This window comes from Herpailurus yagouaroundi, unplaced genomic scaffold (genome assembly GCF_014898765.1).
Source record: "Herpailurus yagouaroundi ecotype Mexico unplaced genomic scaffold, PumYag 29, whole genome shotgun sequence".
NCBI classification, from domain to species: domain Eukaryota; kingdom Metazoa; phylum Chordata; class Mammalia; order Carnivora; family Felidae; genus Herpailurus; species Herpailurus yagouaroundi.
In genome coordinates, this window is record NW_024412377.1 from 120,363,527 (window position 1) to 120,382,127 (window position 18,601).

Below are 18,601 nucleotides of genomic sequence, written 5' to 3' on the forward strand. Positions count from 1 at the left end.
TTTCTTTCTTTCTTTCTTTCTTTCTTTCTTTCTTTCTTTCTTTCTTTCTTTCTCCTCAGGAGGACTTTAGCAGCAAATTAAGATAACAATTATTTGATTGCATTGCATCTGGTTGTTGGGAAGAAAACTTGTTTTCTTATAAAAGGAAGCAAATTACCAAGGCAAATCACAGACTATAAACAATATGAAAATATAGCTATGATAAAAAGAAAGTTTCCTGCTGTTTTTATACAGAAGAATATGGCTGGTGTGAGGTATTATTTCCAAACACCCTCAAAATAGAATTTTTGTTTACAATTAATTCTTCATGTCAGGATAGAAAGCACCATTTTACCCAGAGATTTTACCATAGCCCCTTAGGCTCAATGGAGAAAATATACATTATATTGATATAATAGAATAATATGCTAACCTTATGCTTTATTCACAATATAGAAAACAATTCCAAACTTACTAGGTAGGAAGCATATAAAGTTGTTGTAAAAACTCTTTTCCAGGCTTTCTTTCAATAAGTCCCATCGCTTGTGTTGTTACACAAAAATTTATAGTAGAAAATTACGGTAACTTCCTCTGTGACATATCAAAGATAAAGGCAAAATTAATTTATTTTTGCTCTTTACTTTTTCTAATAATTGCCTTTCTTCAGTTCATCCTTCATTTACATTTGTCCTCAGAATGAAACAGAAGTCAAATGAAAATGAAAGAAGTTAAAAAAGTACACGGTAAGAACCTGATCAAAAATGTAAAAAGACAATTTTTCAAAAGATGAAAATTACCATTTGTTTAGGGTGTCTGGATTATGGTTTTTCCAGAAGCTACACTGAGCCCTAGATTTCCTGGTGCTTCCCCAAGGGCCACCAAGAAAACAAGCAGAAAGGGGAAATGGTCTTACAACCAGTTCTCACTTAAATCAAAATGACACCATTTTAAAAGATTCTGTGTGTTGGCTTCTACCTAGGACTTCATTTAAAGCCTGGAGATTCAAAGAGAGGAAACTGAAGCATGGAATCAGAAGATCCCCCATTTCCGAGGATGCTCTGATTTTATAAATCAAGTTGGTACTCTCCCTGGTGTGAAAGACACTTCAAGCTCCTATCCATCAGGACAGTTTATGGGGCTTCCAAAGGGGATTTGTTTTTGTCCATTTGGCCGGAATCTTCATACCATAAATCTATGATAATTACACAAGTGGGGATCAGAATATCCACCTCCCATATGTTGACTGTATGCTACTCAGCCTTATACAATAAGAATACTAATTTGTTGAAGTCCCATTAAAACTCATTTGCACATTTTGACTATTCATATCTAAATGCCTTAAGAGTTTTTCCAAATGAGCAGATTTAATCTCTCTTCTCTTGGGTATAGTTACCTTTTCTTAAGATATTCTCCTGATGTTCACTCAAGCTAAGATAAAATCTGCCTTCATTGCACACATCCATTCAGCTATATAGCTTCTTCACAGGTGTCACATTATTTAGTACTTGGTGTCCTATGAAACAATGAAGTCCACTATTCCCATTACACAGCTGCAGTACCTGAGGGCTGGAGAGGCTAAAGAACTCATCAAAGCAAGTTTCCAATCTTGTCTACATCTGTTATCCAATCTCTCTGGGTTTACATTTGCTGCCTTCTTCTTTTACCTTCATTCACTTCTACTCTACTAGTCATGGATTATTTATATACCACATGCACTATATTTATATCATCAGTTGCCTTCACCATGAGAGGGAACCCTACTATTATAATTTTACATGGTGGGGTAAAGTGGATAGAGGAAATACAACGTATTGAGTCCCTACACTGTGCTACATGCTAGGGACGCAAGAGAGCTCCTGCTATCATGAAGCTTACAGTCAAGTGAGACAGAGAGAGAAAGAGAGAATAAGTAAGTAAATCAAGCAGACAACTACACATGTGAACAGTGCTATGCTGGAAACATGGTGCTGAATAGAGAATGATGATGTCTTCTGCTTCAGCTGGGATGGTAACAGAAAGCCTCTCCAAGGAAAACCCATTAAAGCCTGACTGAAGGATGAGCAGGACTCAGAAAGGCAAGGATTAGAAGGGAGGCAACACCAGTGTAGTGTCTTGAGGTGGCAAACAGACTGGCCTGCAGAAAGAACTGCCAAAAGGCCAGTGTTATGGAGCTCTGTGGATGGACAAGTGTTTGTTTGTTTGTTTTTTCTTTTAAAGTTTTTTTTTTTTTTTATTTTGAGAGAGAGAAAGAGCAGGGGAGGGGCAGAGACAGAGGGAGAGAGAAAGAATCAGAAGCAGGCTCCACATGGAGCCAGATGTGGAGCTCGAACTCACAGACCATGAGATCATGACCTGAGCTGAAATACAGAGTCAGATGCTTAACCAGCTGAGCCACCCAGGTGCCCCTGGACAAGTGTTTTCAGAGGGGGCGAAGTGGTGAGCATATTAAGGGAACTATAAGAGCGTGTGTTATGGGATGTGTTTTTCCTTCCTTTAAGTTCATGAAGTGTGTGTAGTAATAGTCCAATGTGAAACCAGTGGGTAGCAGCTTAACTTTCGCTGTGATAGTGAGCAGGATCAGTCCTAATGAATCCATATTCCCTCAGTTTCTTCTTCTAGGTCCAAACACATCTGTTTGTAAGATGAATTAAAAGAGCCTAGAGATGGACATGGCTACCAAGGAGCCAAGCTAATAAGATGGTATGACCCTGGCTTAATCCTCGCAACACTGTCAACAGAGAAGTTTCCTTGTTCCCCTTTTATAGATAAGTGCTCTGAGGTGTCAAGAGGGTAAGACATTTGCCCAAAGATGCCCTGCTAGAAAGTGACAGAACTAAGATTTTTATCTGGATAGATCTTAATGCTGTCAGTTTATCAACCACATGCTCACTGTGTCTTATAGAATGCACCTGTGGTTAAAAGTAAATGTCAAGTTAAACTGGAAGCAAATTTCATTCATTTATACTTCACATTTTCTTTATTTAAAAATGTAGTGTTATGAATTTATTCATTAATTCAGCAAATGCTTATGATCACCTCCTATGTGTTCACACTGTGGTAGTTACTGAAATTGAGCCATGCATGAGATTGACAAAGTTAAGTCAGCAATCCTGAGTTAAAGTTAAAATAATAATGATGACATTTATCATTACAAAAAGACACTGTAGACATAATTATAAAGTACCTTTAAAGTCAATTGCTAGTCCTCTGAGGCTATCATCTGGCTTTGGATTTTGCACATACACTTTTGTAAGACAAAGGGTTGAATGGAAAAGAGAATTGAAGAGTGTTTTTATGATAGTGGTTCCTGGACTGACTAAAATCACTCACACAGCAATCTCTGGAAAAAATCTAATGAGATTTTTCTGATGAGAACGGAAATGATTGCTGGTGATCTTAAGGTTCTGTGAAGCCATCCTAGGATGTAATTTTTATGACTCCATCAGCCAGCTAGTATCTTAAAGTCAACAAATGCATTAAAGATTTAAACATTTTCTCCTCTTCAAGCATTAAAATAAGCCCTGGTTGAATTTCCTGACACTCCAAGTTCAGATTAGGAGCTCCTTCTCTATTTTCATATCAATCTACACTTCCCTATCACACTAGATCGAAATTGCCCATTTACTAGTCTACTCTCTCCCTAAACCATATGCTCTATGAAAGCATTGACCATGTGCTTCTTATTTACAGGCGAATCCCTGGAACTGCATGAAGTCTCTGGTGCATAGTAGGTGTTCAATAAATATTTCTGGAAGAATTATAAGGGCCAATAATTGCAGAGATGTCTAAGACCCTAACATACACAAAAGCGAAGGGCATAGCAAGGTCACAGTGCTTGGCATTTACTCACATAGACAGAAGACAGAGAACAGAATTTTGTATAAGTAACTTGGAGCTAGATCTAAATCTGCCTATTAGTGAAGACCCTTCTGATGAATGGATGTCAAGATCTGTTAGAAAAAAAGATTATGGTTCACTATATGCCTTGTCTGTATGGAAGGATGCAGACGAAAGAAGGTTTGAAGGACCGGCAGTTTCCAGTCAATGAGGCTTGTGCACGTTGTGAATCACTTCCCTGGCACATTGTGGAAAAGTACTAGAAAATCATTAGCATGAGGACTTTGTGAATGAAGTTATCAAATTTTTTTTTTTTTTGCCTACAGATATGATATTTTCTATCCATCTCAACTGGACAATTCTACCAAAACAAAAGTACTTGATATAAAACAGTCCCTTAGTAAGTGTGAAGCCATCAGATCTTTTCAAACAAATATTTTACATTATTGAGCATTCAATATGGGCCTTTATAATGTTGAAAGTATCACACATTATATCATTAGTCATTACTGCTCCATGCCACAGGCTTATCTTATTGAGAAAAGCCAAGCAAAACTGCTCATTTTCTAATGCATACTTTTCTTACACAAATCAAAATTGACAGTTTTCTATTTCATCGCAGCTTAGCAAGTTGTAAGGCTCCACACAGGTATCCCTCTATTTAAAGAAACAAAGATATTTCACCTCACTGGCTAGAAAGCAAATTAATGAGAACTGAATCCTATTTTCCATTTTCATTCCAGTGCAAATTTGCAAGCACAATGCCCACAGGAAAGTTTTTCCACCTGACATAACTAAATACTTATGCTGTAAGACAATGAGCCATGATTCCCAAACAGTGTTTGTTGTGCTTTGTATCATAGGCCAGCTCTCCTTCTGATTAGGGGGTTTTCAGAACTGTAACACTTCCCCCGGTCTCAAGTCTCCCCGTGGTTTTAATTGTATGCTTCTGCAACTCTAACATCTGTACACCCCTTGCTCTTATCCCAGTCCCTGAAAGTCTCTGCTGCTCCAGGATCCCCTTTACAGGAAAGTCACCATTACTAGACCCCACCTCCCCTTTTCTCTATTTCACTGCCCAGTACTGTTGACCTGGACAGTCTACAATATTGTCTAAAACACAATATGCAAGAACCTCAAGGCATCTATTTTTGTTTTAAGCTTATTTATTTATTTTTGAGAAAGAGAGCAGGGGAGAGGGAGGGAGAGAATCCCAAGCAGGTTTCACACTGTCAGCACAGAGCCCCATACGGGGCTCAATTCTACGAACCATGAGATCATGACCTGAGCCGAAATCCAGAGCCGGACGCTTAAATGACTGAGCCACCCTGGTGCCCCAAAACCCCAGTCATATTATGTGAGCCATCAAGTTGTGTATAATGGGTTGCCTTCTATTTTCATCAATGGAAGTAATTCACAGTTGTTTTATATTAAATACACCCAGAATAAAAGATCAGTATAAATTGGGGTGGGAAAATGGTATGAATTTTCTACTTTGGAATGTGACTGATGAATGAAAGTGGAAAGTATCAATTTCTTCCCATGAGCAGGTCACACGGTAACAGCCCTGCATTAATGCTCCGATTTCTTTTTAATGCCACACAGCTCAGCTACTCAGTGTGGAGCGAAATGTCTGGTTTTCTTTTTTTGGAGCAATTTGAATGATCCTATTGTCAGTGGAATGCTCAATAACCATTTTCTGTCACCATGAAGGAGAATATTCTCTAGGTTGAGATTCATAAAAGGTTATTCTAATTCTGCAGTGACTGAATATATAATTTAAGTCGTATTCTTAAATTTCATTTCTGCCTCATATCAGCCTAGGTTCTGAAAAGCCACAAGTTGAAAACAAGGTGGAGGGAAAGGCACTATTAATGACTCCCATGATGGAATAGCCAGGGGAAGAAAAGAGTTACTAGAATTTGAAGGCTTTTGGGGTGTTTCCTTTTATACCTATTCAGATTCAAGTAAAATGCACAATTTGAATCTCCTTTTTAAAAATATTTGTGGATGTGTTTGTTTGATTGTCTCAAAATGCATAGAATCAACATACTGGGCAAAGTGTCCAAGGGGAGTATGAGAAAGAATCAGGTGGTTTATTTAAAGAAAGCAACTGTGTCTCCTCCGTCCAGTATATACAGCCATCCTGGTAATTACTAACACTTTCACAGCACTGACCGGGTGCCAGGCACTGTCATAAGCGCTTTATATATAGCAACCCATTCGATTCTATGAGTCAGGAACTGTCTTTACCTCCATTTTACAGGTGAGGAAAATGAAGCACAGAAGTAAAATAATTTGCCAGGGATCCCAATAGCTAGGGGTTCAACCTCGAGCAGTCTGGACCTCAAAACTGAGGCCCTTAATTACCATGTTCTGCTGCCTACGAAGGCAGGGAGGAGGAAATGGAATACCTTAGTGGTCAGAGAATTAAGAAGACAACCTGTTGGTCTCATAACATTCTTTGCATTCTGGTACAGTTCTCTTCCTACTGGAGCTACTTTCTCTATTTTGAAGCACTTTTTTGAATCTCGAGTCCCTCCTAGGTTGTTCCTTAAACCATGGCCACACCCCACCTTCAATTTGCTTCAATTTAGTTGGGTGAACCAACTAAAAGGAGATCACATTAGCCTTTGTTGCTGCTAAGTGTTTTTCTCAGTCCCTTTGAGCTAGCATCTCAGTGGGTGCAGGTGCTAAGAGCAAATCTTTTGGTAAGATTTCCAATTTGTATGTAAAGTGCTTATCTGAGTGCCCAAAGCACTTAATGGAAGTTTGGAAATGCTGTGGTTATTATTTAAAGCATCATCACTCCATCGCTGTTCTTTAGTTGTTCTGTAAAGAGATAATGTAATGGTATATGCAAACAGTAGCATCTGGGACCATAATAGAACTCTGTAGGGGGCATCTATTTCTCATTCTTCTGAAAAATATTTGTGGAGGACCTACATTTAGTCCAGATACTGTGCCAAGTATTGTGACGAACATGACAGATACAACTCCTATCTTCATAAAGTTTACAGGTAATGTTAAAGACACCATTAAATAATCAATTATAATACAATATTATGTGTGCCACAGTAAAGGAGAATAAGGTCCTCGGGTCAAAGGTAAGGGACCCCCAATCCAGATACGATAGACTAGGAAAGACTTCCCAGAAAAGATAATCTTTAGATTGGGACCTGAAGATGTAGTTCATCAAAGCAGATGGAGGCAGAATTCCAGGCATAGAGAACATCACATACAAAACCAAGCAAGTATTGGGGCGCCTGGGTGGCTCAGTCGGTTGGGCATCCGACTTCGGCTCAGGTCATGATCTCGGGGTCCGTGAGTTCGAGCCCCGCGTCGGGCTCCGTGCTGACAGCTCAGAGCCCGGAGCCTGTTTCGGATTCTGTGTCTCCCTCTCTCTCTGACCCTCCCCCGTTCATGCTGTCTCTCCCTGTCTCAAAAATAAATAAACGTTCAAAAAAAATTTTTAAAAATAAAAAAATAAAAAAAAAAAACCCAAGCAAGTATATAACAGCATTCAGGAACTTAAAGAAATCAAGTATAGCTGATATTAAAAATGCAAAGGGCAGGATGTCAACAGAAGATTCTGAGGAAGGAAACAGTGGTCATTTCATAAAGAGATGTGATTCCTGGTAAGGAGTTTGCATTTAACTTATAAGAGCAGTTGTAAGGCAATGAAGAACTTTAAGCAGGAATGACATGGTCAAACTCACATTTCAGAAATCTCACCATTTTTGCAGCAGGGAGAAGAGATCCAAAGGGGATTACACTGAATTTGAGGTAGGGAGGAAAATTTAAGTTTCTTTGTAGTAGTCTAGAAAAGTGTTGGGAGAGGTGATCAAGGGGACGTAGCCACTGGTTGACACATGAGCTGGACCCAGGCAAATTAGAAGCTCCTCCACCCTCCCCTGTCCTTGGAATGTGCTTTCTGCTGGCGTTCCCTGCTCCCAGAAGGTGCTCCAAGGACACAGGCTTGAGGTAGTGATATGGTGTTGAGACCATCTGGATGGTTTATGTCACTGAATCCCATTAAGGCCTCTTTATAAACTTTTAAGATTTGGCAGATGGATGCAGAAATCTATTCATTTTGGGGAGCCTGGGTGGCTCAGTCGAGTAAGCATCTGACTCAATTTCGGCTCAGGTCATGGTATCACGATTCGTGAGATCTAGCCCCATATCAGGCTCCCCATGTCAGCCCCATGACAGTGTTTCATCTCACTCGGAAGCTCCCAGGTTTAAGAAGCAACAAAAAGCAGTGCTGGTGGTCTGGACCAGGGTAGCATCGGTGGTGATAGAAAGAAATGGATGGACTTGAGCGAGATGAAGAAGAACCAAAGGAACTTGCCATATGCTGGGAAGAAGGAAGAGTCAGGGATGCCACCCAGGTTTCATTCTCCCCTGGGAGAATGAGTAACTAATGATGCCAATTACTATGATAAGGAACACAAGAAGAGAACAGGTTTGGGGGAATACAAATGATGAGTTCAAGTGGAGTTCAATACAGTTGAAAGAATCCAAGAATATAAAATGTGAATAGCCAGGAAAGGAACTTTCTCACCCAAAATGATTCCTCTTCCCAGTCTATGGGACCCACTGTACATCTCAGTAAGCTCATTGCACCCATGATATTAGCCCATTTTAATGATAAAAACAATAATGGAACATTAAATAGTTCTTAAATTACTAGAAAGAAAAATAAGGGTTTCTTTTACTGCCTTCTAAAGCAATTAAAAATTAAAAATGGACTTGCCTTGGGTGAAATAAAGGGGATTAAGAGTATACTTATTATGATGAGCACTGAGTAATGTATTAAACTGTTGAATCATTATGTTGTAAACTTGAAACTAATGTAACACTGTATGTTAATTACACTTCAATAATTTAAAAAATGGACTTGTCATCATTTATTAAGATTTCTTGATGGAAATACTGAACTTGAATCTGACCTAGTCTCTAGAAACTAGAATCTAGAGTCCAGATCTAATGAATTCACAGAAAATGTAAGGTTCAGGAAAAAAAATGTTTTAATGAAATCACAAAGATCATATAGATGCATAAGTAAAACCAGAATGCTGGATATTGAACATGGCAAGCAATTTGGTTTCTTCAAACAAACAGAAAGGAAGGGAAGGAGGGAGGGAAGAAGGAACTAGGAAGGAAGGAAGGAAGGAAGGAAGGAAGGAAGGAAGGAACGGAGAGAGGGAGGGAGGGAGGAAGGAGAGATTAAAAGAGATTTAAGGAGTACCTGGGTGGCTTAGTCATTTAAACTTCTGACTCTTAATTTTGGCTCAGGTCATGATCTCAGGTCATGAGATCAAGCCCCACATCAGTGGGGCTGGAGCCTGCTTAAGATTCTCTTTATCTCCCTCTCTCTCACTTTCTCACTCTCACGCTCTCTTTCTCTCTCTCTCAAAAAAAAAAAAAAAAGATTTAATACATACATTTTGCTACTTTGTTGCATATGGTTTAAATACAGGTTTTTTTTTTAAATTTTGAATGAAAAAAAAGTAGCAAAGACAATAGACCTTATCTGAATCTTGACTCAAGAAGCCAACTTTAAAAAATATTGTAAGAGAATTAAAGAAGTGTTAACATCAATTAGATATTAGATGATATTAAAGAATTACTAATTTTATCTGTGATAACAGTATTGTGTTATATTTTATTTTCATTTTATTTTAGAAACATACAGTATTGTATTTGTGGATGAATGAAATGATTGATGTCTGAAATTTGCTTCAAAATAACGCAGTGCAGACAGAAGGGAAAGTAGGTATGAATATCTATAATACAAGATTGCTCTTGCAATGTTAATTGTAATTATTGGAACTTGGTGTCTACATTTGGATGCATCTGAAAATTTCTGCGTGAAGTTTTTGTAACTGACTTGCCAAGAAATACAGCATTTGAGGAAAGCCATAGCAAAGAACAAAGAACCAGAACAATAGTTATGATGCAGAAACTGAGCATCCATATGTCCATTTCTGAAGAACTTTCTTCTGTATATTGGATGCATACTCTCTCCATTATTCATGTTGGAGGTGTTCCAAATGGCACATTCTCAGCTATTTCCATTTCTAATTTCTTTGATACAATGTTAACCTCATTAGGCTGTCAGGAACATATTTGGTCTTCTCTTTCCATTTACATATATATATATATATATTACAATATTTATAAATATATAATAAATATTTATAAATATTTATCTATTTATAAATATTATATATAAATATATAAAATAAATATAATATTTATAAATATACATATAATATATACATATTTTTTAACATGTTGAGACACTACTTAAGGGCAGTCTCAGAGACCTCCCCATTCTGCCCACATACTGACACTTCTTTTGCTGCCAAATTCATTCAGTGATGCTACAGACCTAGGAAGAAGGTACCTGAATTTGCACAAGGGGCTGGGCTCAAGTGACATATCTTGTTTGGCATGAAAGTGAAAATAGTGTAAGAAAATATTTTACTAGCATGCTTATATCACTGTTATATTGAAACCAATGCTCAGAGCACAGCACCTTAAAGAGATTTTTAAAAATTACATCCATACACCTACCCTTTGCCATCACTATTACCATTCCATATCTGCCCACACATGGGTCAACTTTGACTTCGTGATAAAGCCTTATATTTAAATTGTGCTATATTTTTAAGTTATACATTAAAAAACCTCACGCCTTAAGAGCACTCTCTTCAAGATGCAAAGTCACCTGATCTACAACTATCAAAGGGTTTCTTGTGTACCAAAACCCCTGAGAAAAGTAACACCTTGCCCTAGAAGTATTCTAAATACATGGCAGAAGAGAATTTTTACTGACAATGGAGAGAAATAACTTGAAGGCAGGAATGACTAAAACAGGACCAAAAGAGAGTATCTAAGCTGGAGAAGACAGCAAAACAACACAGAAAGAGGAGAGGTAGGTGGTAGTAAAGACCAATCCTTCACAGTTTTGACTACATTGCTCTGTCACTTCGTTTTGAACGTGACAACATCATATCTCTCTGGGCAATAAAACAAAAGTTATCATTGGTATCTTTTGAGTAACCAGTAGAAAAAGAGCTAGAATAATTTCAGGATAGATGCATTGCTACCTGTTAAGAATAAACCCTCTTACTGAAGCTTTCCAAAGTCAATGTTGGGTAAATTACTCACGGTGGCCACAACCACATATTTCTTCCCAATACAAGGTCATACAGTTGAATTCTGAGTAATCACTTTCTGATTAACTTTTCTCCAATACCCTGTCTCAGTCAACAGCCCTGAAGTTCTATGTGCTGTGAAAATTTTACAAAAGGAAAGCTCATTTAAAGTGGAATCCAGATCCCAGAATGGAAAGCTGTCACACCTAAACACTTGTCATCAATTGCAGACCCAACAGGAAGAGATGGACCTTGCAAGTCCATACTGTTTTACTATCCTACAGAGGAAAGAAACATTTTCTACTCTCCCTGGCAAAAGCCCCAGCCAATAAGAGATTGTCACAAATTAGCCAATGACAAGCCATTATACTGAGAACCCCTAGTTTACTCCAATGGGTTTTTTGTTTGTAACAGCCCTTCTCAAATGCCCACCCCCACCCCTCCCTTCTATAAAAGATAATTTTTCTCCTTTGTTCTTGAGTTTGCCTATGGTTTTGCCATAGCTTGCTTGTCCTGAATTGCAATTCTCTATTATTCCTGAATAAACCCATTGTTGCTGGTAAAATAACTGCCAGCTTCATTTTTAAGATTAACAGTACATAAAGCCATTTAGAGAGTTTTGTGGAAACGACACTTTAAATTTAAGGAAATAAAGAGATGAAAGATTAAAACACACTGACAAGCAGCAATTTGTTGAAAAGGTGATGAGTTGATGTCTCTACTATAATTCACAGACCTCACAGTGAATGTTTTTGAAGTAGCATCCTATGAATTAAACTCCCTACTTGTCATGTTATCACAGTTTTATTAGAGGCAAATTCCTTTGAATTTGAGTGTTTCAGGCATTTATCTGAAGGAACTCACTCATGAGTAGGATTTTAAAATTTGTTTATAGTTCTCTCCAACCGACAACAATCTTCTGACTCTTGGGCATTGGAAGATGGCCTAACTAAAAGGTTCATTTATTTTTCTGCACCTGTGATTTCATTCCTAAGTGGTGTGAAGAGCTCCTGAATCTCTGGTTCAAAATCAGGACTTTTCTTTTCCAAATTACTGAGCTCCCATTACATTTACAGGTGAGTCAAAAAGGCATTCTCTGTGTTATTGCCTTCTATGTAATGCTTGAAGAGAAAAGAGAGGTAATTATTCACCTAGTGGGGTGGGAGAGAAGGAAAGTTACCTTATCACTGTTTTAAAACAAAGGACATGGGGCGCCTGGGTGGCGCAGTCGGTTAAGCGTCCGACTTCAGCCAGGTCACGATCTCGCAGTCCGTGAGTTCGAGCCCCGTGTCAGGCTCTGGGCTGATGGCTCGGAGCCTGGAGCCTGTTTCCGATTCTGTGTCTCCCTCTCTTTCTGCCCCTCCCCCGTTCATGCTCTGTCTCTCTCTGTCCCAAAAATAAATTAAAAAAAAAAAAAAGTTGAAAAAAAATTTAAAAAAAAAGAAAAAAACAAAGGACATATCTGTAATGCTTTGTGAGGGAATCCTAGCTAGACATTTCTTTTCTGTGCTCTTACATCAATCATACTTTCCTAGTTGGGGATAAATGAATCATAATCCATAGCATCTCACATATCATATTTTGGTGTGTAAGCAATGCAGACAAACACATTTCTTACCACCCTCTTCAACACATACAAACACCTATTGACTTTAATTGTTCACGGTTCTCCATTAACTAAACACTCAGTCTACCTGATGTTGACCATCAATTCTAGGTCTACATTAAGATTAAATAAGACAAGAATCTAACTTGTTAATAATTGACAGGGAGATTTTGGTCTTTCAATTTCCCCTTGGAAAACTTGTAAGAAAATAGGGCAAACAGGGAAAGAAAGGGATCTCCCCCATGACTGTCAGCCAGCATATGTAATGTATTCATTTCTCACTGTTCACTTTTTATTGTGTTATGGAACCAGGAAGAATGACTTTGTATTATCCCTGGGTTATTAGAAGTGTCTGATTGTTTGGAGTTAATTCTTTGGATCTAAGGAGTTTGTGTATACAATACAATTTTTTTAAAACCTAGGAGCATGTTGAGTTTCTCTCAAAGAGAATCTTTTTTTGTTTGCTGTTTGGCTGATTGATTTTTTGGGTTTTTTTAAGGATGTGGAGGTGCTCCTGGGGACACATGCTGCCCCTTTCAGTCTCTCAGGTGGTGGTTCCAAGTGCTCTGCTCACACAGGGCACACCGGAGCTACGTGCTGGGCAGTGCTAGGCAGGGCTAAGCAGCACTAGGCAGGGCTGGGCAGGGCTGATGCTGGATGAAGAGCATCTTTGCATAGTCAACTTCCTGCTTTAGAGCACCTCCCATAGTTTCAGCCCATTAACCCAAGCACAACAGCTTGATGAATTAATGCTTATATAGGCACAGTTGGCAGCTTCTAATTAAATAATTATGGTTAAGCGTCTGCACAGAAGCTGTTATGCACCCTAGAAAGCCAGCTGTCAGTTTTATTGGTCCTAAGACAGAGGAAGAGTTAATACTTAGCTCTGGATGTTACATACAAAGGGAAGTATATCATATATGATATATACACTGTGCAATATGAAGTTGCATTGTGCTTGTGCTAGCCTGTCCATTAGTGATGAAGAGCAAACTGTTCCTCAGCAACCTCTCAGAAACCCAACAAAGAAGGAAGCAATTATATGATCAGCAGAGCAGAACCTGTTCAGAGCAATTTACAGAGGACATAGTGTTAGACGGATGAGTCTTTGATGAACACACAAATGTCACTGAGCTAGCAGGCAAATACATTTCTGGGTTTCGTTTAGATGAGCAAGTGATAGAAATCTAATGTGGTCTTTTTTGAGATGGTTATGGTGGGTGTGTTTTCATTTACTTGCCTAAAGCTTCTTAAGATGCTGTTTTCAAATATTAGAAATTGGAGAACAAAGTAAATGTCACAAACCTAGATTTGAACTCTTTCTAAGATGCATTTTTCCAAAAAGTTAGGAAGAGATATTTGTTCTATAGAATTACAGATAATGTCAGAGTCCTTTATAGAAGGCTAAAAAGCTAGAGTCTTATCTCACCACCCGTGGGGTGGTATCTGGTGACTAAGCTCCATCAGAGAGGAAGATATAGATTATAGATAAAGGCCATTGATAGGTTTGTTGGACCAAATAATGCTTGTTATTACACATCAATATGTTTTTGAACTGATAGCTGATTCCATTTTTCTCCACAGGCTGTCCTTTCCACACAATCCGTGTGTCCTCACTTCTAAAAATCAAATGTGCCATAACCCAGCACAGAACAACTCAGCTTGCCACTAGCCTCTTTAACCAGGGTTCCCAGAACCATCTCCACATGAATAAACACAACTGTAGGCAAAAATCAGTCCAGGACATTCAGTCATACTTTTACGTTTAAAAAAGAAATAGACATTTTAATCCCCCAAATTTATGGATTTACCTTAAAATAAGAGGAAACTGAATTTTAAAGTGGAAACATTTCTTATGAAATTCTCTTCACCCAACCCCCAGGCCTTGTTAAAAATCAACTGTTAAATCAAGCACTAAACTTTACAGACTGATTTACTGTTCCCCCTCCAGAGATCAAGGCTTAAAGTTTATTTAGAACAATGCCATTTCATAAAACAAAGCAATGTGTACCTTATGTCATCATTTAAGCAAATGGACTGACCTCTAAGTGCTTATTTAAAATGCTTCAGAACAACTGCTTCCATTCCTTTTACCCCCTCCCATTTCCTTTGATGTCAGTAATTCTATCACCTCAGCTGTCTGGAGATACTTGCTTGTGATTGACAATTCTCAAAGATCTAGTTCCTTTTAGACGGATCTTAGACAAAGTTCAGTACAATGAAGTCTGCAGTGCAACTCAAGTCTCAGTACAAAATGCTAAAGAATCAGATAGATTTGTAAAGCCTATAAAAGCAAGTTTCAGACTTGGTGGGGCAGATAGGGGGTCTTTTTATCAGTCTATACTGCCATCTATCTAAGCAAGACCACATCATTTGGTATTAAATCCATTTGTGTTTTCAAAGCCCCTAAAGGAAAGCAAGTCTCCAGCAACTGGCTTTACAGATCCCAAAGTTCCGATAAAAGAATGGACAGCACCACCACATTCACTCTGAGTCTGCCAGTCTCCTGTGGACCAACAGCCAAGTTCTAACCATCATCTTATCCTCACAACTCGATATCTGGCAAACAGACATACATGTCTGCTTTCATTCCCCATATCACCTAAACCAGTATCATTTGCATCTTGTGATTTCTGAGGCCTCTGAATATTCTGTGATGTCATTGATAAAACAGATGAGAGTTGCTTAGACATGAGACCCGAATTATAGCCTCTAGTATTCTAGCTATACCTCAGGAGTTTAAAAACAAAAACAGACAAACAAAACCCAGAGTATTCCTTAGACACTGACTGAACGTTCAAACAAACATCTGTAGAGAGAATTGATACAGGTGAAAAATAGAAAGAACCCTTTGTACTTACGGTAGAAGACATATTCAGTGTAGCTTGACCAGATCTTGTCATCTGTATATTGGTTGACAAAAGATGCTGTCACTGAGGAGTTACAGGCCACCATGTGGAATCCACACTCTGACAACATATCAAAAGCCCTTTCCAGATGCTTGAATTTGAGATAAAATCTGGAGGTGTATCTTTCTGGGGCTCGGTCAGGGTCTCTGCTCTCATTCAAAGTTTCTCCAAAGACTTCTTTTGCCAAAGAAATCCTTCCACAAACCAAAATCCGAGGAACTCTACGAAACTTGGCATCTGCCTGCCCCTCTCTGCCCATGGTGCAGGACCCCCTGTAGCCCACAGTAATGAAGCCCCACTTGCGGTCTGCAGGGAGCACTGAGGAAGGAGGGCAGATTCTCGTGTCGCTTCCTTGGGAGGCATCTTCAAAGTCACTATGGCAGAATTCGTCCGGGCTTTGCTTGATCTCATCAGGGGTCAGGAGTTTGACCAAGTCTGGGAGCTGGAAATACTCAGCTTCCCTTTTCAGTCTTCCCCTTTCTGGAAAGTGATCAGGCAGGACCACCTGCCTGTCCCTGAGATAGTCCAGAATATAACGGAACAAGAATCCGTCTCTGTCAATGAAAAACCTTCCTTTGGAGTCCTTGGCTAGATCGTTAGCCGTGTCTCTCTTTGGGGAAAACATTTTCCACAGGAAGGAATGAGGGATGCTTATTAATGTGGAATGGCGGGTGAAATAAACTTGACCGCCAACATTCAGCTCCACGACCTCAGGGAAGGAGTTGGGAACTGCAGCCCCTTGTTCTCGAGGATAATAACGACTACAGTTTCCACTCAAAGCCATTGTCCCTGTCTTCTTTTGCTTCTCCTATTTTGATTTGAAGGCGCAATCCAATGGAGTCACAGCCTTATCCTTTGCATCAACTTGTCAAAGAGGGAGAAGGATGCTAACTTCTTAAAAATGACCTTCTCTCTTACCCCAGTTTTTTCCCCAAGCAAGCAAAATTTAGAAGAGTCCACAGGTGAAGTGATGCTGCAAAAGTAGTTTAAACCCTGGCTGGTGGTGAGCTATTACTTCATAGAATATAATCAACTCATCTCCATCCGATCTGCCCCAAGCTCAGATGTGGAGCATCTGCCCCAAGCTCAGTAGGCAAGGCAGGCCAAGTCCCCAGTTACTCAGAGGTCCGTCTGAAGGAAAAGAGAGAAAATTATTTCCTCAAACCCAGCATGAGTCAGAAAAAGAGACACTGCTGGAGAGAGGAGAGGGAGGGAGAGGGAGGGAGGGAATAAGGGAGGGAGGAAGGGAGGGAGGGAGGGAGAGATTATTTGACATAAGCAGCCCTGGAACTACTGATTTCAGCCATTCAACTAAATCATGGCTTCTCACAAGCTATTTTGTGTCTACATGTTTATTCATATGCCTCTGTCCCCAGCAATCATCGTTAAAAATATTTCTATTTGTATTTCTGCCTTAAAAAGGGATACAAGATTTTCAACTTCTAAAAGGGGATTTTTCCTCCCTGCTGATCAGGAAAAGCAAGAAGTCTCAGAACTTACCTTAGTGCTGAAAACCCAGCTCCTGTGAAGAAATACCCATTTGCAAAGCAGTCAGAATCCACAGCCACCATCTGGAGCTTGTCAAATCCCGAAGAGGTAAAGGATAGAGGTATCAATGAAAAGTGCAGGAGAGATGTGCTCTTAGAAAATAATATTTATATATATATATAAATATTTATATAAATGTGTATCTGTATGTATGTATATAGGTATGTATTCACTCCCAATCCCAAGTTGAAACAAGTCACAAAAAAGTTAAAGCGTGATGAGAGGTGGTTAGGTTGAAGAAGCGAGGCAGAGAAAAATATCCAGACAAAGCTTCTCCAGTGGGGTGGGGGAAAAAAAGGTGGGGGAGAACCTTTAGAAAGAATCCTTAAAACAAAAGAAGAGTTGCAAAAGGTACTGGGACTTAGAAGCCTTTCAGAAAGCCCAGAAACAGAAAGACAGATATGCCTTGCTGGGGTCCCAGGTAGCCACCCCACCTGCCGGGCAAGGGCAAACGGACTCCCATGTTCGCAGGCAGGTGGGAGGCGCTGGGAACCGCCGCGAGCCGCTCCGCCCGGCCGCCGCAGCGCGGAGGGGCCGCGGGGGGCTCAAGCTCGGGCTTCTCCGGCTGGCGGCGGAGCTGGGTGGTTCCACAGTTCCCAGTGCAGTTCGGATGCTGTTGTTTCAGCAGTGCAGGCAAGATACCATCCAGGGAAATGACTATTACATCATCTTAAAGGAATAGGGCTTGGAGAAAGCGGAGGAAGCTCCGAGTCACGTCGTCCTCGGTGACAGGTCGCCAGGACTGCACGGGGACGCTGCGCACTGGCCACAGCACGCGACTCCCGAGCTCCAGGCTTGGGGCGGGGACGCGGGGACGCGGCGCCGTGGCGCCGCCGCGCAACCACTTCCCTGGGCGTCCTGTCCGCGAGTCTGGAGTTTGCAAGGGCCTTCGCTTTTCCTTTTCTTCCCGCCTTTACACCTCCACCGCCACCACCATTCCCCAGAAATAAGCCCCCCAACCCAGCGGTGACATAAACACAAGTGATTATGCATTTGGAAATCCACAAACAAATCTTTGCACATGCACTGAATTTTTGCTGAAGGACAAATTTCCCCTCTAAAAGCTTTTTTTTTAAAGAAAAAAAGCACACCAAATGAACCCCAATAATCAAGGTACAAAGTGGCTTTTCTTTAAAATCAAAGGGGATTAAACCATGTCCTCATTCAGATGCCCTCTTTTTTTTTCCCTCTTCTCCATCCCTCTCCCCCCCACACACCTGCCCAGCATGAATAAATAAATACAATCTCTCTGGAATTATCCATGCTCTTTCCAAAGCATGCATGAGGCACTGATACCCTCAGAAAGCCCACAGTTTACATCAGTAAGTCATTATCTTCGCTTACCTGATAGAAATTGTTACCTGCAACCTTTTTCTGGGGCTGTTTCTTTACTGAGCATCTCTTCGGACGTCCCCAGCCCCCTCCCAACTCATCCCAAGAGGACTTCAGGGGAAGACACTCCCGGCTAAGAGACATTTTACTCAGGTCCCAGAGGGCTTCCTTAAGTGCATCATTATAGTTTCAGGAAGGCATTTCCAGGGCAACCTAATCCACTA

At 40.0% G+C, this 18,601-nt stretch overlaps 1 protein-coding gene across 1 annotated transcript in view; it reads right to left on the reverse strand.

Moving 5' to 3' along the window:
* Positions 1-17,864, reverse strand: part of KCTD16 (potassium channel tetramerization domain containing 16) — a 269,886-nt gene extending 252,022 nt beyond the window's left edge. Inside the window, exons 1-2 of the mRNA XM_040453846.1 lie at positions 16,998-17,864; positions 15,450-16,628 (exon numbers count right to left, since the gene is read on the reverse strand). Of these exons, the coding sequence (XP_040309780.1) occupies positions 15,450-16,281 (832 nt within the window). The 5' untranslated portion in view covers positions 16,282-16,628; positions 16,998-17,864. The remainder of the gene's footprint in view (positions 1-15,449; positions 16,629-16,997) is intronic.
* Between the last annotated feature and the right edge of the window lie 737 nt (positions 17,865-18,601).